The sequence below is a fragment of the Schistocerca americana genome, chromosome 1 (assembly GCF_021461395.2).
Source record: "Schistocerca americana isolate TAMUIC-IGC-003095 chromosome 1, iqSchAmer2.1, whole genome shotgun sequence".
Lineage (NCBI taxonomy): Eukaryota > Metazoa > Arthropoda > Insecta > Orthoptera > Acrididae > Schistocerca > Schistocerca americana.
This window is the reverse complement of record NC_060119.1, coordinates 30,420,139-30,442,549: the sequence shown is the minus strand read 5'-3', so window position 1 is coordinate 30,442,549 and position 22,411 is coordinate 30,420,139. Positions and strand designations below refer to the sequence as shown.

General features: G+C 41.3%; 1 protein-coding gene across 1 annotated transcript in view; it reads right to left on the bottom strand.

Moving 5' to 3' along the window:
* Positions 1–19,021: 19,021 nt before the first annotated feature.
* LOC124620232 (solute carrier family 35 member G1-like) overlaps positions 19,022–22,411 on the bottom strand; it is a 45,335-nt gene continuing 41,945 nt past the window's right edge. The window contains exon 4 of the mRNA XM_047146903.1: positions 19,022–21,104. Coding sequence (XP_047002859.1) covers positions 20,625–21,104 — 480 coding nt within the window. The 3' untranslated portion in view covers positions 19,022–20,624. The remainder of the gene's footprint in view (positions 21,105–22,411) is intronic.

Below are 22,411 nucleotides of genomic sequence, written 5' to 3'. Positions count from 1 at the left end.
GGGAAAGGAGCCAATGGAGGATGAGGACCCATAAGAGGGGTGCGGGGTGCTGAGCGGACCCGACAGGGAGTGGGGAAGGCAGAGGAGGGGAATACGAAAGGACTGGGGGAGGGGAGAAGGGAGGTAGGGAGAGGTTAGGCGGGGATAAAACAGAATGGAAGGGGGGGGGGGGGAAGAGGGGGCCCAAGGAAAGGATGGACGAAAGGAGGGGGGTGAGGAACACAGTTGATAGGAGGGATAAATGGAGGGAGAGAGGGCATCATCTGGGAGAGGGAGTTGATGGAAGCCACCTTGGGAAAGGAGATGAAGGGTGTAGAGATGGAGGGTAGGGGGGACACAACAGTGAAGACGTGGCAGGGGTCGGGGATGGGAGAGGAGAGGAGCAACCAGAGGGTGAGGGGGATCAAGGTGGCGGGAGGTGCAGCGTATGCGGATATGTTCGAGGAATAGGAGCAGATGGGGGAAAGGAATGAGGTCATAGAGGATCCCTGTGGGGGACAGGAGGCATATACGGAAGGCGAGGCGGAGTGCATGATGCTCAAGGATCTGGAGGGACTTATAGAATTTGGGGGGGTGGCAGGGGGAGATATCGAGGCGGGACTGGCATAACAGAGGATGGGACGAATTAAGGATTTGTTGGTGTGGAGGATGGTAGAGGGGTGCAACCCCCAGGTCCGGCCAGAGAGGAGTTTGAGGAGTCGGAGGCAGTTGTGGGCTTTGGATTGGATGGAGTGAAGATAAGGGACCCAGAGACTGCAAGTTCCCGGAGTCAGCTTTATAGCAAAAAGTTAGCGCGAAAACGCATGCGCATTGGCCTCCGTCTCAGGAGCGTCCTCTATCGAAATACGCGCCCTCTGGAGCTACTGTTCTATCTGTGGCGTGCAGGCGCATGCGTAAAGGTGAAAACTACATGTCCGCCCTGTGTCGGAATGCGTGGCCGCATCACTAAAAACAGGCGTCAGATGTCGCCAGACGTGTCATTACGAATAAATTGTCTTCTCTGAGAGGAAATTAGAGAGATCACCGGGTCCAAAGCCCTGTCCAGTTGAAAACCGCCATCACGATTTATGAGATTTTGTGCTAGGCGTATCTCCACAGATTCTTTAATCACTGAATCCCAGAAAGTTTTCGCTGGGGCCAAGATTTTCGTGGCAGATAAGTCCATAGCGTGTCCTGTGGTAATACAGTACTCAGCTACGGCCGATTTACTGGGCTGCGAAAGGCGAGTGTGGCGTTCGTGTTCAATGCACCTTTCATGTACTGTGCGTGTCGTCTGACTGATGTAAGCTTTGTCACACTGGCAAGGAATTTTATAGATCCCGGCCTTCCGCAGACCCAGATCGTCCTTTACTGAACCGAGAAGGGCACTAATCTTCGCCAGTGGCCGGAAGATCACTTTAACTTGATGTTTCCTTAGAATCCTGCCTATTTTACATGAAAGGTTGCCGACATGTGGAAGGAATGCCCTGGACTTGAATAGCTCCTTCTTGATTTTGTAGGGGGTCACGTTTCTTTCTTCTTAGCGCTGTTCTAATCTGATGTGGAGAGCAGCCATTACCTCTGAACACCGACTCTAAGTGTTCCAGCTCCTTTGTAAGGCTGTCTCGATCAGAAACAACGTGAGCCCGGTGCACCAACGTTCTAAGGACGTCGGTAGTTTGTGCAGGATGATGACAACTCGACGCTTGCAGGTAAAGGTCCGTATGTGTTGGCTTACGGTAGACAGAATGCCCTAATGACCCATCCACTCTCTTGGTAACCAAGACGTCCAAAAACAGCAAGCAACCATCCTTGTCTACTTCCATCGTAAACTGTATGTTCTTGTGGACGGGATTCAGATGTTGCAAGAACTGTGACAGTTCTTCCCCCATGGGGCAACACTACAAAGGTGTCATCTACATATTGCCAGAAAACTTTCGGTTTAAGTTCTGCCTAGTCTTGTGCCCTTTCCTCAAACTGTTCCATAAAAAAGTTTGCTACCAAACGCGAGAGAGGACTGCCCCTGGCAACACCGTCAGTCTGCTCAAAATATTCGTTATTAAATAAAAAGTAGGTTGAGGAAAGGACGTGATGGAAAAGCGCTGTTATGTCGGCCGTTAACTTATTGCTGATGAGTGATAGAGAATCCATAAGAGGAACCTTAGTGAAAAGTGAGATGACATCAAAGCTGACTAGTAAGTCAGTTTCACTGAGTTGAAGTGACTTCAGTCTATTGATAAAGTCAGCCGAGTTGCGAACATGATTCACGCACTTCCCCACAAAAGGTCTCAGTAGAGAGGCGAGATGTATCGCCAAATCATACGTGGGGGCGTCAATATTACTGACGATCGGCCGTGACGGAACCTCTTTTTTATGGATCTTCAGAAGACCATATAACCTGGGTGGCACAGAACTATGAGGTCTTAGTCTTTTGGCCACTTCTTGCGTAATAGAAGAAGAATTCAGCAGGTCTGATGATTTCCTCTCCACTTTCGCTGTGGGGTCTTTGTCAATCTTCCGATACATTGGTTCACTCAGCAAGTTGTAAATCTTCCGATTATGAACCTCACGCGGCAACAACACTGTAGTGTTTCCCTTATCCGCTGGTAAGACCACCGTTTGAGGATCTTATCGTACCTTTCGTAGTGCGGCCCTTTCCATAGCAGAAATGTTGCTCTTCTGACGTGGAGCTTTCGTGAGTACACGGCAAGTTTCACGTCTTATTTCTTCTGCAGCATCACTAGGAAGAGGCCTAACAGCTTCCCCAACAGCACCAATAAAATCAGAGGCAGGGTTCTCGGCGTAGGGGCGAAGCTCAAGCCTTTCCCAAGCACAGACAGTGTTACCTTGTCTAAAACTTTATCCGTTAAATTGACCACGGAACGTCGAAAAGTATCTTCTTGCGGCAACCTTGCTGACAGCCGGGCCAACTTCGAAACCTGTCTTGATGTAGACTCTTTATGGACCCAGTCCGCTTTTGCCCAGGTCACGCCATCGACCCATGCCCAGGAAAATAATGGCAGGCTGGATGCAATCTCCATATGCAGATGACGTCCAGTGCACGTCGAGTAAACCGGACATTTTATTCATAATGACACATCTGGCGACATCTGACGTCTGTTTTTAGCGTCGCGGGCGCGCATTCCGACAGAGGGCGGTCATGTAGTTTCACCTTTACGCATTCGCCTGCGCGCCACAGATAGAACAGTAGCTCCAGGGGGCGCGGATTTCGATAGAGGACGCTCCTGTGACGGAGGCCAATGCGCATGCGTTTTCGCGCTAACTTTTTGCTATAAAGCTGACTCCAGGAACTTGCAGCCTCCACCTACCACCTCCCTGATGATATTACCCATGCCGCCTCCTTTCTCCAGCAGACCTTGTCTGAGGCCGTGGAGGCCCACGTCCCTTCCGTCGCCATCCACCCCCACCGTCCTACTTTACCCCCACAGGCCGTCCTCCTCCTCCATGAATCCCGCTGTCTCTACCGTGCATTCCTTCACACGCATGACCCGGACACACTACGACGCCACCGGCAACTACGACGACACATCAGAAACTTGCTCGCAGCTAAGAAACGCTGGGACTGGCGACAGACATGCCCCAGTTCTTAATGCTACACTTCCTATCAATTCGTCCAAGTACTGGTCAGCCTTCCACCGCCTTACCGGATCTAACCCCCCCCCCCCTTCTACCGTCTCCTTCACGATAATCAACCCTTCCCTGACAACCTTAGTAAGGCCAATCACTTTGCCTCCTACCTCTCCAATGTTTTTACCATCCCAGACGATCCCCAGTTCAATTACTCCTACTTCCCGGATGTCCTTTGTCCCTCCCCTCGCTCCTGGTTCCCAGTACTTGGACAACATTGCACACACCGAACTCAATGCCCCCATCACTACTCAAGATATCATCGCTACACTGCACATGAAACACAACACCAGTCCCGGTCATGATCGTGTCACCTATTGCCACCTCCGTGAAGCTCCTGCCTCCTTCCTCTCCACTCTGACCAGGCTCTACAATGTAGTCCTGTCCACCGGCTACTACCCTGACCTGTGGAAAAACTCCCGTATCCTGATGTTCCTTAAACCCGACAAACTGCCATCCGCTGTCTCCTCCTACCATCCCACCAGCCTTACCTCAGTCTTCAGCAAGGTCCTGGAATCTATCCTTACCCGACGCATCCAGCAGCATCTCCACCAGCACTACCTCCTTCCCGTTACCCAGTGTGGCTTTCGGACATCCTTCTCTACCAATCACCTTCTCCTTCACTCATCTCCTCTCTGAACAGCTCAATTCCCGTCACTCCGCTATCTTCCTCTCCCTCGGCCTTGAATGCACCTATGACCGTTTTGCCCTTCCTATTAACTACGTCCATCTAATTGGGTCCTTTCTTTCCCAACGTCCTTCCTATGTCACCATCCATAACACGGATTCCTACATCTTTTTGCCCTCCGCCGGTGTGCCCCAAGGTTCCGTCCTCTCCCCTCTTCTGTACCTTTTGTATACGGCGGACATGCCGCCGCCTTCACCCCCCCATCCACCTTCTCCAGTACACCGATGACACTGCCTTCCTTGCCCTCGCCCCAAGCCTGCAGTGCTCCCAACACTTTCTCCAATCCCATCTTGACCGGTTCACCACTTAGTTCACCCAGTGATTGCTCAAGGTAAATCCTTCCTAAGCCCAGGCATTCATTGTAGGCAAAACCATCCCTTCCTTCTGCCTCCTCGACTTCTATGTCACCATCTATGGCCGTCCTATCGCCCTCACCCAGGCCCTTAAGTACCTTGGCGTCACCCTTGACCGTTGCCTCTCCTGGACCCACCATCTCAGGACGATCCAAGCCAAGGCACTCTCCCTACTCCGTCTCCTCAAGCTCCTTTCTGGCCGTGCATGGGGGTCTGGACCCCTCCACCATCCTCCACACCTATAAATCCCTCATCCACCCTATCCTCTGCTACGCCCACCCTGCCTGGATCTCCACCCCTCCTGCCATTTACAAATCCCTTCAAATCCTAGAATGCCATGCTCTTTGCCTCGCCTATCGTATCCGTCTCCCTTCCCCACGCAGATCCTGTATGACCTCATTCCATTCCCCGACCTCCTCCTTTTCCTCGAACGGATACAGATCCGCTATACCTCCCATAAACTAGATCCCCTTCACCCGCTTGTCTCTCACATCCTCTCCCACCCCCGTCCGCTGTTGCACCTGTATTCCCACGTCCCAGCTGCACTCCATCTCTCCACTCTCCTTACCCTCTCCCAAGGTGGCTTCCGTCAGCTCCCCCTCCCTGATGATGCCCTCCTCCCCTCCATCTACCCATCCTATCAACTTTGATCCTCCCCTCCCACTTCCTGTGCTTTTTCCTCAGGGCACCCTCGCTCTCTTCTCTCTCCCTTCCCTCCCTCCTCCCTTCTTCCCCCCTCCTCCCCCTGGGCTTCCCCTTCCCCCCATACCTTCATGTACTACAGTCTGGAACCGCACGACCGCTACAGTCGCAGGTTTGAATCCTGCCTCGGGCATGGATGTGTGTGATGTCCTTAGGTTAGTTAGGTTTAAGCAGTTCTAAGTTCTAGGGGACTTATGACCACAGCAGTTGAGTCCCATAGTGCTCAGAGCCATTTGAACCATTTGAGCCATACCTTCATAACTCCCCCATCCCCTCTGCCCTTGACATCTCTGCTCTCCCCTCTCCCTCCCCAACCACCTTTTTCCCCTCTTGGCTGGTCCCCGGACTCGCACATGTTAACTGAACATTAGCGCACCAGAGATCATCGCCATCAGTTTTTCGTGTGTGTGCCATCGTGTTTGTGATTCAGTGTTTTTCACCGCCCACGCTCCTTTGTTCACGTGTGTTGTCTAAATCATCAGTGTTTGTCCACAGTTTTCTTGTTTTTCGTCGAGTGTGAATGGCTTCATGTTTTTTCATTACTGTGTCTACTGTTTTTTAACCACCATTACGTTACTTTTGTGTCTTCATTGGTTTTTTTCTCTTATTGTACTGCTTGTTGCTGAAGAGCGGAGTAAAGTTGCCGCTGCCAGCCCACCTTGTATGAGGTGCAAACTGACAACAAAGAAAAAAAAAAAAACTTGCAGAGTCCAGTGACGGACACTCACCTGAAGATGGCTGGACGATTGCCAGCCGAAATATCATGGCAAGAAGTCAGCATGATCCGGCTGCAATCCCGAAATCTCATCGATCATTCAATACGCTGGGGGAACTTCAAGAATCACATCAGATACCTCTTCGGTGAGGCGATGGCATTACAAATCCAGAGGTTGGACAAGCTACGCAATAAGCGAGTGAGACTGTTAAGTTCTCTGTGTTTTTTACTGAAGTGTCGGGACAGAGGCCTTATCACGAAGTTTGCCAGAATGATACATTTTTTCCAGACTGCCGCTGCAAAATTTATTCTGTGTGGGTGTTTGAAGTTTTTGGAACCGATGACGGTAGCGGTGTCCGCGGCTCGTGGTTTCGCGGTAGCGTTCTCGCTTCCCGCCCATGGGGTCCCGGGTTCGATTTCCGGCGGGGTTAGGGATTTTCTCTGCCTCAAGATGACTGGGTGTTGTGTGTCTTTCAACATCATTTCATTCTCATTCACTCGCAAGTCGCCGTAGTGGCGTTAAAGAACGGCGGCCGAACTGCCCCGCGAGGGGTCTCCCGGCCACCAATGGAATACGCTCATTATTATTATTACCGTAGCAGTCTGGTCCCTTCAATAACACAAACTAACCAACCAATCCACTTTCTAATTTTATCTCCTGTATTTCGAAGAATACAATGTTTTCTACATTTTGTTCACAAAAACATCCTTCCAGACCTCGCCAGAAATGGCATTTCTGCTCATGCCTCGCTCGAGTTGTAAAACAGACTCTGCTGGTTGCCCTGCACTGAGCAAGACTGTACTTGTGTTCTGACGTCTCTGCGAAGAATGGGAGGATGAGCAGCTGCCGGATAGCGCTTTCCAGAAACTCTTCCAGGAGGTGGTCCCCGCCCTTGACCTGATGCTTAATTATTCCGGTATGATTAGATTTTTGAACTCAGGTTTTATATTAGCTATGGGACAGTTTTTGGAAACAACACTACCCAACACGTGGATTTTGCTAGTGTATAAGTCATCCTATTACCCATGAAATCTCGACAAGCACACAAACAAAGGAGTAACACTCACACGTGTTTTAAATACAGATTTCCAAATAGGAAGAAAAAGAAATAAATATAGAATGGAAAATTTCGTTTTATTGCAGGAAGGTCAAGAATATCCAGAACATACAAATTACACAAGAATGTAAACCATGCCAGGATAGAAGTGATCGCACATTGATTTTGTATCAGAATGAAAAAGCATTTAACAAAAACGTTAGTTGTGATAATTCAAAAAGATTGTTAAAAATATTTGTTGGATGTCACAACAATGTTAAATAACAGCACTGTATGTAAATTCAGGGAAAAGCTGTGTGGTTATCAAAACTACTGTTTTTGAAACAGAATTACGAGAGAGAATGTCCGGCTGAGAAACTCTTAATTGTGAGAAACATTGTAATTGTTATTTTGAAAATGGCTACTCGTATAGTGATGCTGTAGAAAAAACATGATCTACAGTCTCCTCATGTTTGAGCGCCTGTAGTCGGCAACATAAAAGAAACATACTTCACACATCAAACCGCAATGTCTGTCAGAGTCCCGGCACTTAATAAACATTTCTCACAGCTGTTCGAACATTGAAGTTCTTATATTGTTTTCATAGATATGGGTACTAGTTTGTGACGAGAAGCACATTAGTACAATTACATCTACAGGCAAAAGTATGCGCGCAGTGTGAAAAACAGTTCTCCGTGCAAACCCTGTGCTCCACTCTCTGAACATTGTAGCTTTAAAATTACTTTGTAAGATGATAATCCATGACAAGCAATACTTCGACATATTTTCATTTTAAATTCAAATTTGGTGCTATGCAAGAAAACAAGCCCTCTCACAAGAGAACCTCCCCATCACACCCCCCTCAGATTTAGTTATAAGTTGGCACAGTGGATAGGCCTTGAAAAACTGAACACAGATCAATTGAGAAAACAGGAAGAAGTTGTGTGGAACTATCAAAAAAATAAGCAAAATATACAAACTGAGTAGTCCATGGGTAAGATAAGCAACAAACTTAACTTGAGTCGCGCCGTGGTCTTGTGGTTAGCGTGAGCAACTGCAGAACGAGTGGTCCTTGGTTCAAATCTCCTCTCAAGTGGAAATTTTAATTTCTTTATTTTCGAAAGGTTATGATCTATCTGTTCATTCATTGACATCTCTGTTCACTGTAATAAGTTTAGTGTCTGTGTTTTGCGACCGCACCACAAAACTGTGCGATTAGAAGATGGAAGGACGTGCCTCTCCAATGGGAACCGAAAACATTTGATCGCAAGGTCATAGGTCAATCGATTCATCCACAGGAAAACGCGTCTGATATATTCTATATGACACTGGTGACGGCATGTGCATCACATGACAGGAATATGTTGTCGACCCACCTAACTTGTACACTTGGCCAATGGGTAAAAAGATTCTTCTACCTTGCCCGATTTAGGTTTTCTTGTGGATGTGATAATCACTCCCAAAAAAGTGATGAAAACATAAGAGTTTGTCACATAAACTGCAACAAATGAATGCAACAGTTTCACAGTCGCACAATTTTCCCTGTGCTCTGTCAAAACATATGTTTTTAACGTTTTCAAATTTTTCCGTGTGTAGACCGTCAAATCCTGCATATGTCGAAGCAAATATGAATATGTCCTGGAAATTTGGAGAGCTAAGTTGATTATGTGTGAGTGCCTGAGCTTTGATAATTGTCTGAAAATAATAAATTAAGATCTTCAGTTGAGGGGATTTGAACCAAGGACCCCTCGTTCCGCAGCTGCTCACGCTAACACGGGACCACGGCGCTCCGGAGCTCAAATTTTCCATGATGTTGCTTATCTATTGCATGGACTACTCAGTTTCTATGTTTTGCTTATTTTTTTCATAGTTCCACACAACTTCTTCCTGTTTTCTCGATTGATCTGTGTTCAGTTTTTCAAGGCCTATCCATTCTGCCAACTTATAACTAAATCTGAGGGGGGTGCGATGGGGAGGTTCCCTTGTTAGCAAACATTCCCCTCCACTGATCCAGTGCCAAAATCCTCACATTATTTTCTAGAATAGTAGTTTATAATGAGAATCACATCAACACATGCGTCCATTAAGTTTACAGTTCGGACTGTACTCTGAAAATTGTCTTCCGAGCAAATCATTTTCCTCGACAGCCAGCAATGGTTTCTTAAATGATATTGTGATGCCTTCTGCTGGAATTTCCTTTCTGTAATGTCAGACTGTACAATATCTCCTTTATGCCATTTTCAGGTACTAAAATGGAAGTATTATACATTGGGTTGATTAGTACCACTTATGAATTTAACATAAGAACAAGGTCATTTCGTAAGATGTACTAGCAACATTGTTTGTTGTTGTGGTCTTCAGTCCTGATACTGGGTTGATGCAGCTCTCCATGCTACTCTATCCTGTGCAAGCTCCTTCATCTCCAAGTACCTACTGCAGCCTACAACCTTCTGAATCTGCTTAGTGTATTCGTCTCTTGGTCTCCCTCTACGATTTTTACGCTCCACGCTGCCCTCCAGTACTAAATTGGTGATCCCTTGATGCCTCAGAACATGGCATACCAACCGGTCCCTTCTTCTTGTCAAGTTGTGCCACAAACTCCTCTTCTCCCCAGTTCTATTCAATACCTTCTCATTAGTTATGTGATCTACCCAACGAATCTTCAGCATTCTTCTGTAGCGTCACATTTCGAAAGCTACTATTCTCTTCTTGTCTAAACTATTTATCATCCATGTTTCACTTCCATACATAGCTACACTCCATACAAATACTTTCAGAAACAATTTCCTGACACTTAATTCTGTACCCGATGTTAACAAATTTCTCTTCTTCAGTAACGCTTTCCTTGCCATTGCCAGTCTACATTTTATATCCTCTCTACTTCGACCATCATCAGTTATTTTACTCCCCAAATAGCAAAACTCCTTTACTGCTTTAAGTGTCTCATTTCCTAATCTAATTCCCTCAGCATCACCCGACTTAATTAGACTACATTCCATTATCCTCGTTTTGCTTTTGTTGATGTTCATCTTATATCATCCTTTTAAGACACTGTCCATTCCGTTCAACTGCTCTTCCAAGTCCTTTGCTAGTCTCTGACAGAATTACAATGTCATCGGAGAACCTTAAAGTTTTTATTTCTTCTCCATGGAGTTTAATACCTACTCCGAATTTTTCTTTTGTTTCCTTTACTGCTTGCTCAATACACAGATTGAATAACATCGGGGAGAGGCTACAACCCTGTCTCACTCCCTTCCCAACCACTGCTTCCCTTTCATGTCCCTCGACTCTTATAACTGCCATCTGGTTTCTGTATAAATTGTAAATAGCCTTTCGCTCCCTGTATTTTACTCCTGCCTTCTTCAGAATTTGAAAGAGAGTATTCCAGTCAACATTGTCAAAAGCTTTCTCTAAGTCTAAAAATCATAGAAACGTAGGTTTGCCTTTTCTTAATCTAGCTTCTAAAATAAGTCGTAGGGTCAGTATTGCCTCACGTGTCCCCATATTTCTACGAATCCAAACTGATCTTCCCCAAGGTCGGCTTCTACCAGTTTTTCCATTCATCTGTAAAGAACTCGCATTAGTATTTTGCAGCCGTGACTTATTATGACAAATTAGAGACCATTTAAAATTTTTGAACCCGATTAGGGTCATTAAAAGAGTTAAAAAACAAACTGATAGTTCAGTAATTTTCACATCTGTCAACGCCTGCTTTATTTGGGATTGGAATTATTATATCCTTCTTGAAATCTGAGGGTATTTTGCCTGTCTCATACATCTTGCTCGTCAGATGGTAGAGTTTTGTCAGGACTGGCTCTCCCAAGGCCGTCAGTAGTTCTAATGGAATGTTGTCTACTCCTGGGGCCTTGTTTCGACTCAGGTCTTTCAGTGCTCTGTCAAACTCTTCAAGCAGTATCATATCTCCCATTTCATCTTCATCTACATCCTCTTCCATTTCCATAATATTGTCCTCAAGTACATCGCCCTTGTATAGACCCTCTATATACTCTTTCCACCTTCTGCTTTCCCTTCTTTGCTTAGAACTGGGTTTCCATCTGAGCTCTTGATATTCATACAAGGCGTTCTCTTTTCTCCAAAGGTCTCTTTAATTTTCCTGTAGGCAGTATCTATCTTACCTCCAGTGAGATAAGCCTCTATATCCTTACATTTGTCTTCTAGCCATGCCTGCTTAGCCATTTTGCACTTCCTGTCGATCTCATCTTTGAGACGTTCGTATTCCTTTTTTCCTGCTTCATTTACTGCATTTTTATATTTTCTCCTTTCATCAATTAAATTCAATATTTCTTCTGTCACCCAAGGATTTCTATTAGCCCTCGTCTTATTACCTACTTGATCCTCTGCTGCCTTCACTACTTCATCCCTCAAATCTACCCATTCTTCTTCTACTGTATTTCTTTCCCCCGTTCTTGTCAATTGTTCCCTTATGCTCTCCCTGAAACTCTGTGCAACCGCTGGTTCTTTCAGTTTATCCAGGTCCCATCTCCTTAAATTCCCACCTTTTTGCAGTTTCTTCAGTTTTAATCTACAGTTCATAACCAATAGATTGTGGTCAGAGTCCACATATGCCCCTGGAAATGTCTTACAATTTAAAACCTGGTTCCTGAATCTCTGTCTTACCATTATATAATCTATCTGATACCTTTTAATATCTCCAGGATTCTTCCATGTATACAACCTTCTTTGATGATTCTTGAACCAAGTGTTAGCTATGATTAAGTTATGCTCTGCGCAAAATTCTACCAGGCGGCTTCCTCTTTCATTTCTTACCCCCAATCCATATTCACCTACTATGTTTCCTTCTCTCCCTTTTCCTACTACCGAGTTCCAGTCACCCATGAATATTAAATTTTCGTCTCCCTTCACTATCTGAATAATTTCTTTTATTTCATCATACATTTCTTCATCATCTGCAGAGCTAGTTGCCATATAGACTTGTACTACTGTCATAGGCGTGGGCTTTGTGTCTATCTTGGCCACAACAATTCATTCGCTGTGCTGTTTGTAGTAGCTTACCCACATTCCTATTGTTTTATTCATTATTAAACCTACTCCTGCATTACCCCTATTTGATTTTGTATTTATAACCCTGTAGTCACCTGACCAAACGTCTTGTTCCTCCTGCCACTGAACTTCACTAATTCCCACTATATCCAACTTTAACCTATCCATTTGCCTTTTTAAATTTTCTAACTTACCTGCCTGATTAAGGGATCTGACATTCCACACTCCGATCCGTAGAACGCCAGTTTTCTTTCTCCTGATAACGACATCCTCTTGAGTAGTCCCCGCCCGGAGATCCGAATGGGGGACTATTTTACCTCCAGAATATTTTACCCAAGAGGACGCTATCATCATTTATCCATACAGTAAATCTGCATGCCCTCAGGAAAAATTACGGCCGCAGTTTCCCCTTGCTATCAGCCTTTTGCAGTACCAGCACAGTAAGGCCATTTTGGTTAGTGTTACAAGGCCAGATCAGTCAATCATCCAGACTGTTGCCCTTGTAACTACTGAAAAGGCTGCTGCCCCTCTTCAGGAACCACATGTTTGTCTGTCCTCTCAACAGATACCCCTCCATTGTGGTTGCTCCTACAGTATGGCTATCTGTATCGCTGAGGCACCAAGCCTCCCCACCAACGGCAAGGTCTATGGTTCAGCATAAATGTCATAAAATTTCCAGCATGTGCCACAAAATGAGTGGTTTCATTCGTATCAAAGAGAATATCAGTAGTAGGGTAATGGTGGCACTGGTACAATTTATGTCAAATTGATATCAAATCAATTATGCAAATTACTTGTTCAATTAATTACCCCCACCCCGTGATAATGTCATGGGGTTTCCACAACTGCCACCTGGGTTTCTTCACCCAACCCTCTGGGGAATCATGTCTATCACCAATCCCTTCAGCCTCCCCCCATCCATCACCCCTCCCCCCCCCTCCCCCATGCTCGGCAAAAACATGGGGGTACACTCGATGAAGCTGTGTTAAGCTGCCATACTGGGAGGCTCAATATAGTGTTTATTTCCACAATTTATTTATTTAAACAATTAGGAATACCATCACCAGATGACATCCCACCCATCGCCCCCTCCATCCCCACCCTTCCCAAAAAAAGTCGCTCAGTCTGTGTTGGACTGGGAAGGTCTCACAACCGTAAGCTAATATATCGTCTATCACATTGCGTTAAACAGTTTAAGGCACTCGAATACTGTGTAAACAATTTCTAGGAGACAAGACAATGTGGAATATTCACTGCTTAATCAGTTTGCAGGAATAGATTTCACATTAATTTATTTATTTCTAAAGATCGCAGTAGAACTTCAAACTGCAATATTACACAACTGGTGTTAAACAAATCACAATACTACTCGAACCTATTAGAATGCAGACTCCAACTCGACACAGAGCGCCCCTTCACCTACTACTCAAAATAAATAAATAAATATCTCTGTAACACTAAATATGATGCTCACCACTTTTCGAATTTGAGCTGCTCATTTCAAGCAACTGCCAGAGAGAGAAAAGTTTCTGAGTCATACAGCTGCAGCCAATCACTATTCTAAAACGCTGAGTGGGCTTAATTTATATTTTCCACTGGAGTCAAGGATGTTAAGGTTTCTATTTCTTATTTTCCTCACTTTTCGAAGCACACTGGTGTCTAAGCACATACGGGAAAATCAGAACAATTATATAACTACGAGTTCATGACATATTTCTAAACCCACAACAGATTGTGAAAAAAAGAAAGAAAAAGAAAAAACCATAGACACACAGCTGATCAGATGTCTAAAAGAAGCTCCCAGAATTCGAAGTACTGTCCCACAGACGAGAAAAATGGCTGGAACCGCACGGCCACTCCGGCCAGCTCGAGCAATCCATCAGCATCACAGGCTGTGACTGATAACTCTTTGCTTGCTATAAGAAGAAAGTGCTGCATTACAGAATTTCTTGAAAGGAACAAATCTCCCAGTTCAAGATGATGTAGGCTGTTTTGTGTGAGGTATCAGAATAAGTAAAATAATACCATTGTATTTTGCACATGATATGGTTGCTGCCTTGTGTAGCTTTTGTAATTGTCCAGAATCGTTTTAGGGTGTTTTTTGTGGTCCTTCTGTGTTTGGCTAATATAGAACTGGTAAAAACAATTCACTATTCATCCAGAGCGAGACTGTGGCTCCACCCTCCAGACCAGTGTGGGAAACTGTGTGAATGTCATCATTAAAGTGCACCTTAGGAAACACAAGCAATCTGACTACAGGGGTACTTATTCCAATCATTGTCACAAGTGAACCATATTGGATCCTGCCTAGTTGCCAAAGATGGGGTGTCGCAAGCAAAGGATGATGTACAAATAAGAAATCTCTTCAGCATATACAATTCCTAAGTCGCTGGACTTGAAGTGCCTAATCTTGATGCTGGTGTAGAAGTGGGCTGCAACCATTCAGTGTCGCACTAGTGTTCTCTTCACATAGAGGACACTGCTGTCACATTGTCATCCTGCAGAGGGGTTGGTCAGTGTGAAATTGGCTCACGTCTTCTCTACAGCCTTCTATGCTCTCTTGTTTTGGACCTTAACAAACCACTTCCAACAGACATTGCTTGTCCAACAGGTCTGTAGCCAGACTGACACAGCATCCAGTGGTTTCTGCACAGTGGTTACTGGTTGTCTCATCCAGACAGCACGTGTCTTGCAGTTAAACCTTATTGTTATCTAACACTTCCTCATCTGCGTCTGTCCTCGTATAGTTAGTGGCTGTTCATACACTTGTCTGTTCTGTTGAATGCTATAAAGGTCTGTTTAGTTTAATGAATGCTCTGACCCACTCTAGTCCAGCTACATTCTCTCTTTTCCAGTTATTTGGTACAGATTTTCCATACTCCACAGCAAATCCATATGCAAGAATTTTTGCAGTTTTTTGGTCATAATGAGTATTGTGTGTGGAAGTAATACAGTCAGGTATTGTTTCTCCACTTTTCTGAAAAATTTTAAGTTTCATTTGACAGCCTAAAATCGTTGTTGCCTGTTTCTAGAATAAATATCTTTTCTGTTTATCATTTATGTGTTGATCTGGGAATGCTCATGCTTGATTCTAATTTCCATAAAGAAAATTTTCATGGATATGTTGACTAACTGCATCTTTCAGCAGCTCAATGATCGTCTATCTTACCCTTTGGTATCATGAACCCTGTAATTCAGAGTATGTTTAATTCCTAATGCTTAATAATGCTTCTATTGGTATGTTCCAGTGAGTATAGGAGTAGGTACAATGCATGTTTTTAGTGGCATTAGCTGAACCATTGAGTAGTTAACACCCGAACATATGGTTCATTTAACCCCATGTGCATCAACAAAATATATACTAGGATATGCTATGGAAGTGATAAAACACATTTATAAGGGCAATCCTCGTAAACATAAATGATAGGTCGCGACTAAAAATAAAATGAAAAAAAAGTTTAAAAATCTTATTTTGAATCTTACTACCTCTTCAAGGGTTAATAAAACAGCGGCTACTTATTTTATCCACAGAAACATCACTTGAGGTGATGAAGGTTTGTGAATGTAAGAGAAATAAATTTTGTAATAAGTGAAATTCTTCTGTTTGTTCATTTTTGATAAATTGATTCAGTTAATTGTTACAGCCAGTTAACCTCATTTTATCATAAAACACACACACTTTAAACATTGGTATGTTATGATATTAATGAATTTTAATTTAATAATTTTCATTTTGGGTCATGAAGCCTACTGCAGTGGCACATAATTTTTCAAGCTGAAAAGAATACGTACATTGGGTACTTACTTCCTACTATCAAATGTTCACTTCAGGAATCCTCAAAAAAAAAAAAAAAAAAAAAAAAAAAAAAAGGCGTTGGCAGTTCCATATTGCACTGCAGACCTTTGGCAAGAGCCTTAATGATAGGCCTACAAAAAAGATTTGGCCCCATCATGATAGATAAGAACCTAATCAACCTAATCATAGCAGCAGCTTTGATACCAGTACTAGAATTTTCCTGGTTGGGAGGACATGAGAAGGAAGAAGATATTTCTTTCATAAAGAAAGAACTGCTTACCACCTGTAGGATGGAGGATATTGAAACATTTTCTCCAAAAAATGTAGAAACGATTGATGGAAATGGTGAAGTAGTTTTGTTTTTCAATGCTGTTTCTTCAGCAACACACCCTGGAGAGTTGGATGAGGCATCTTCATATCTCCCCAGTAGTTCAACTAAAGTGAAACTTCTCATGCAGTACAGATCATTAAAACAATCATTTGTAAAACAAAATGCAGGGATACCCTCCACTGTTCCTATAAAGTGCCTCTTTAGTGTATGCAAAGAGATTGTTTCAACCGAGATAAAAACCGTGATAAAAACTTTGAAATTGTAAATTCAGTGGCATTCTAACACTGCAAATGGACACTGAATGTGTTTGTAACATTTGTATTGATACTTGTATCATCCTCATTTTTTTTTCAAACAAAGATCAAATACATCATTCTATTAACTGCTGTGTTCATTGTCTTTTTCCTGTATGATGATTCTCCCTATCTTCCTCTATTTGTGACAGTTGTCACAATGCCCATTCTTTCTCATTCAGACTATTAATCATGAAGGTACAGGGAGAGAGGCTTCACTTTTCCTTTGGTCACAACAGAGTCAGTAAGTGAATGATGCATGCTGAACAATGTAGCAGTCATTAGATGTAAGAGAAAGGATTGTCTGAGGCAATAATGAAGTGGGCATGAATGGGTTGGAGTAGCAGATGTTGGATTTTTTTGTCCTGTAAGTTAATCAGTCCATATTTTTTGTATTTTATGTTTGCCCCATGCAGACTTTATATTATTAGTTTTTCTTTTCTTTTTTATTCTTTTTTTAAGTTAGTTCATTAATATATCCAACTTAAAAGTAATTGTAATTTGTAATTTTACCTTTACAAGTTACTTTTTGAAAATATAGTTTGTAACTGTAATTGAGTACATATTTTTTCAAGTAATTGCAATTCAATCCAATTACTTTTTCTTTAAGAACTTTTGCCAACAGGTACTTCCTGAGCTTATAGAAGTTGGCCATAATTTAAAATATTATACCTAAAAATAGCGATATGTTGGTGGTCTCACACAACTTGGTAGCAGCAGGGAAACTCTTGTAAGTCTGTATTCTCCAGAAAAACTAATTTCATAACTTCTTTTTGATTAGTAAAAAAAAAAGGGTAAGAATTCATAGCTGTATGGCAGACTATGATGCATTTGAGGATACAGCCATAATAAAACTGCAACATGACAATGCTGGATGATTTTCCATAATTTTTATCATAATTTAACAGGACTCACTATGTTGTTATGTTTTAATGTTGTGGACTACAGATAAGCTGCTCTTTTGTTTTCACAAACTTCACATGTATGAAAATGTTCTCCTTTTCATGTAAGTTCAGATGTCTGTGTTACAAGGCATTTGCTCCCTTCTGTAGGATGCAGTTAACACTAGATATTCTTTTATTTTCTTCACTGGCAATTATGGATTTGAAATATCTAACAACCACTACACATTTTCCCATCCAGAATTCCTATTTTGGCCTCATAAAGCAATGTCATTTCTGTTGCCTACTTCTAGTGCATGAGATTTTTAGGGAATGAAGAACACACAGACAGACAGACGCACACACGCACACACACACACAGAGTTTTCATTAACTTAAAAAAATGTAAAAACATAATTTTTTTCTTTATTATATAAACTTATACTTGCACATACAGAAGAGTTATTGAGCAAAACCACAAACATTAAGGTTTTACAATTTAAGAGACTTTGTGTTGTGCCTCAAAAAATATTTCCATTGAACATGAAAATCATTTACATATAAATTTCAGTATCCATCTTCCTGTAAACATCTTTCTTTTAATATTCATATACAGATCAACATAAGTTTCTGGTCTTTCATTATGAGTAAGTCATATGAATAAAAATATTTTTATGTTGTAACTTCAAATCTCTTAAAGCCTACAAGTATGCTGAAAGAATTCTTATGGAGGAATCCTGTCTATTCTTGTTGCTGCTCTATCAGTACACATAAACATTTGAAAAATAAAAATCTTTTCTTAAATATAAAATCTTCTTATAAACTTACATGTATAATCTATTCTGTAATCTGTTCCATCAGTCAGAGAAACACTGTAAGTACAAAACACAAAGATTTACAAAATATGTATGCTTTCAAGCATTAAACTTATTTTGGTGGCAACATTTCTATGGCATCAGGCTATGGAATATTATATGGGTATAATCTATTCTGTTGTGATGTACCCGTTGAGGTTCTGTCTAACTGATTTTATTTATTTACAAATACATGAAAGAGGCCATAAAATATCAGGGCTTGGCCTTTATGTTCTTGGATAGTTGTCAATAAAAAGTACATTGTGGCAAAAGTGCATATATATTGTTAATGAATATCTGCATGAGGGTATACAACTACTAATTGAATAGAGGAGGCATTTAGCAGTAAAGAGGAACACAGAAAAGGCTGATTAAATGCTGAACTACAAAATTTGTTATTATGAAGTTTAAAAATGCACACAAAGCTCAAAGACACATAAGCAATCCATGAATTCTACTGGTTCAGTCAGAATGCAATGCGAGAAGGATGACTGATGGAAGGAGCTGTGTGTGTGTGTGTGTGTGTGTGTGTGTGTGTGTGTGTGTGTGTGTGTGTGTCTAAAAAAAGTCTTTAGACGTTCATTTATTAATTTGTCTTTTGCATGTGCCATTCTGCCACTCAATGCCTTCTCTACTTGGTGAGTAGTGATTCACACTCATGTAGGTACTTATTGGCCATCCTGGGTTTCTCATCACTAGGTTGATGTTTGTGTCACATAAAAAAAAAAAAAAAAAACTATACAATCATTCCCAATTCGAAATTGAAAGCTAGATACTTTTACAAGCCTAAACGGAAGTATATTTTTATTTTGTAGTCATTTTTGGTATGTATGATTTTAAAACTCACTACTTATGTCCATTTTTGATATCAAGAAAGTAGTTTAGGGTCAATGTCTTGAAAAAACTGCTACATACACAATTAAATGTGAAGTTAAGCAGTTAAAGAATTCACAGCACTGAAATCTGCTTGAGTAAAACATCAAAAATGTTTGAGACAGTATGTTCAAAGTACTTTAGAGTCATATGTGGTTCCAATATCTCTACCATACTTTAATCATATCAAAAACATTTCACAGTTCTTTGTTCAGATATCAGGTACATTAGAAGAAAGACATTTAATGGCAGTGATTCTTTACCTTCTCAGTCCTTACTGCCTCTTTGACTTTCAGTTTATACTCATGCAGATTACAAACAGCTATTAAGACTGTTTTCATTCAGAATCAAGCTTCATATCCTGCACTACATAAATGAAAGAAAGAGTGGTCTAAATGGGCAAGGCATACAACTCATCTGCTCTCAAATTTATAAAATGGACACCTAAAATACTATTACCTGTAAAATTAATGGCAACAGTTTAAGAGCTGAACAATAATAAGCAATTGTTTTAATAATATGAGACCATGTCATCATTATATTTCCTCTGTACATTGTTTATTGTGTATTGTAGTAATTGAAATAACCAAAACTTTCCTAGAATGAGAAAAATGGCGATTATAAATAACTTTCATTTTATTTATTTATTGTGATGAGGGAATTTCTTGATTTGACTTTCAACAAGCTTATCATAGATTCTGTGATCTGAATAAGTTGAACTCAATTTTTATTGTTCCAATGGCTCAAGGGGAAAAAAAGAAGCTAGATCAATTTAATATTATGCAATTGCATTTTTCTCACCAGTACAAGCTACCAGAGCATTTCAATATGTTACAGAGCATTTTATTGATTACTAAAATGTCTGAAACATTCTTAACACCATTAACAGTGGAATTGCATTTATATCACATCAGCATACACCATGCTTGTGGATGGCTATGATCACTTTGTATGGTATATTACAAGCCCATTTTTGAGAAGAACATTGTTCATTAACAAACATAAAATTTTTAGTCTGTATTTGTGTGAGCCACAGAGAATAATAACTACAGAAGTAGAACATCAATTTATTTGTTCATTATTGTGGAATGTAAATTCTATGGTGTTTAGACATGTGCGCTTTAATGGCTTGGTAGTTATCGTGGCCTCTGCTTGGCCAAAATTAGCAGAACATTATTTATGCTAACAGTTTTGTCCATTACAATGAGCTGTTCAGTGATGATAGTTCATTACAACACAATGTGGGCTGATTCGTTTATTTATATGAAAATCATTTCAAGTTTTCTCTCTGTAATTGCTAAAACACGTTGTCATTTCAGGTGAGGCTGCCTTATTCTCATTAATACTTTGGATATATATATATGTATGAGCAAGTATTTCTGCATGACTCCATTGACAGTCTTGATGGCAGTACATAGTAATGTCAAAATACAAGCAGTGCCACTGCCTTCATTATGGCAGTATGCCAGCAATGTAGTATACATGTTCCTCCAGACCTATCCCAACAACACAAACTAGCACCATCAAAGCCCCCAGAATGCTCTCCCAGTCAGGATAATCACCAAAGGCAAAAACCTGGAGGATAAAAGCCAAGACAATGTCAAGAGAACGGGTAACAGATACTTTTCCTGCACCCTCCAAGTTCAGGGCTTTTGCCACAAGGACTTGCCCAGTGAGTCCCAGAACACTCACTGCCACTGCCAAGAGCCATTCATACCATGTCCTGTGGATTAATACACCAATGTCATGGCGGTGCCCCAATGTCAGCAACGTTCCTGCTGACATGAGAAGTGACCATATTGATAACTGCAGCACCACAACTGAGAAGTGAACATCTTTGCATTTACGCATTACAACAATATTCAGTGCTGTAAAGATAGTTGCAAAAATTGCACATGTGTAACCTATTACATCGTAGACATCTGGCCCACTCTGAAAGTTAAAAAAGAAAGAAGTTTTATTAGTTTACACTCAGAGTATAATGTGTTACAAAAATTTACACATAAAATACATATTTATGTAGATATCATTTCTATACTGAGAAAAATAAAGTATTATCAATTTTTGATATATCACTACATATTAAGTCCATTATACCGTATATTACACATGGAATTTGTATGCACTGGGTAATATTATAGTTTTTAAAATAATAATAGTAATCTTTCATGACAGATTTTCTTTTTCACTTCATATTTCACCTATTCACCATGCATTTTGTTGTACATTTTACTCTGTTTCTTTAAGTTTTCCAGCTTCCATGTAACTTCTTATTTGCAGCACTTCCAAGGTTCCCATGTTTACATTGCTGGCACATATCTTAAAGCATGAAGTCATGGCTGTCTCTTCCACATCCTATTTTTTGCAGAAACTTTTCTTTTCTGCTTCTTATTTCTTCAATACAGTTTTTATATATCCTCTATTATATTCTATTTCTGGTACTTTATGCTTCTGTATTTGTAGTTTCTTTACTAAGAGAAATATATCCTGTACTCTTTCTCCTGGTATCTTTCCTGTGATCTAATTTTTTGGGTGATTCTGTTGCGAGTAGATGCTTACTATATTTTCATTTAAATATATCAACTTACAAAAGGCGCAGTGGCTGACGGTTAAGCTTGTGTACTCCACTGGAGTGGGAACAGATGATTCTAGATTTTACAGTACCATTACAGTCTTGTATAAGGACAGAAACTTTTCTCTGATCTATTTTTTACACTGTATTCAGAATTTAGCTTGTGGAGAGTTATTTCTGAGAATTTAAGAAATTTTGAAGTGCCCACCACACAACCAACTCCTCAATGCTGAAGGCAAGGGATTTATGCAGCACCATCTCCATCTCCCCTCCTGTACCCTTATATTTGTCAGTTGTTGATTACACACTGTAACTTATTAATAATAAAACATTTCTCGCTGCTGATTTTAAATATGTTAACAAGAAAAATGTTCATCAAACATTTCTTATTTGTTCAAAACGGTATCAGTTTGACAAGATATATTCATTAATAAAAGACTGCTCTTAAATAATGCCCCAAGTCTGAGCAACCTCCGAATGTGAACTGCAAGTATAAAAGCTGTTCTTCAAAAACAGAATCATTACACCCTTCAGGCCATAAGCTGTCTACCTGGATACAGTATGAAATTAATTTAAAATGGACAGAGAGAAACTGGAATGATTGTAGATGACACAGCCTACTTGGCATGTCTGACAATAAGGAGTCAACTGATAACAATATCAAGAA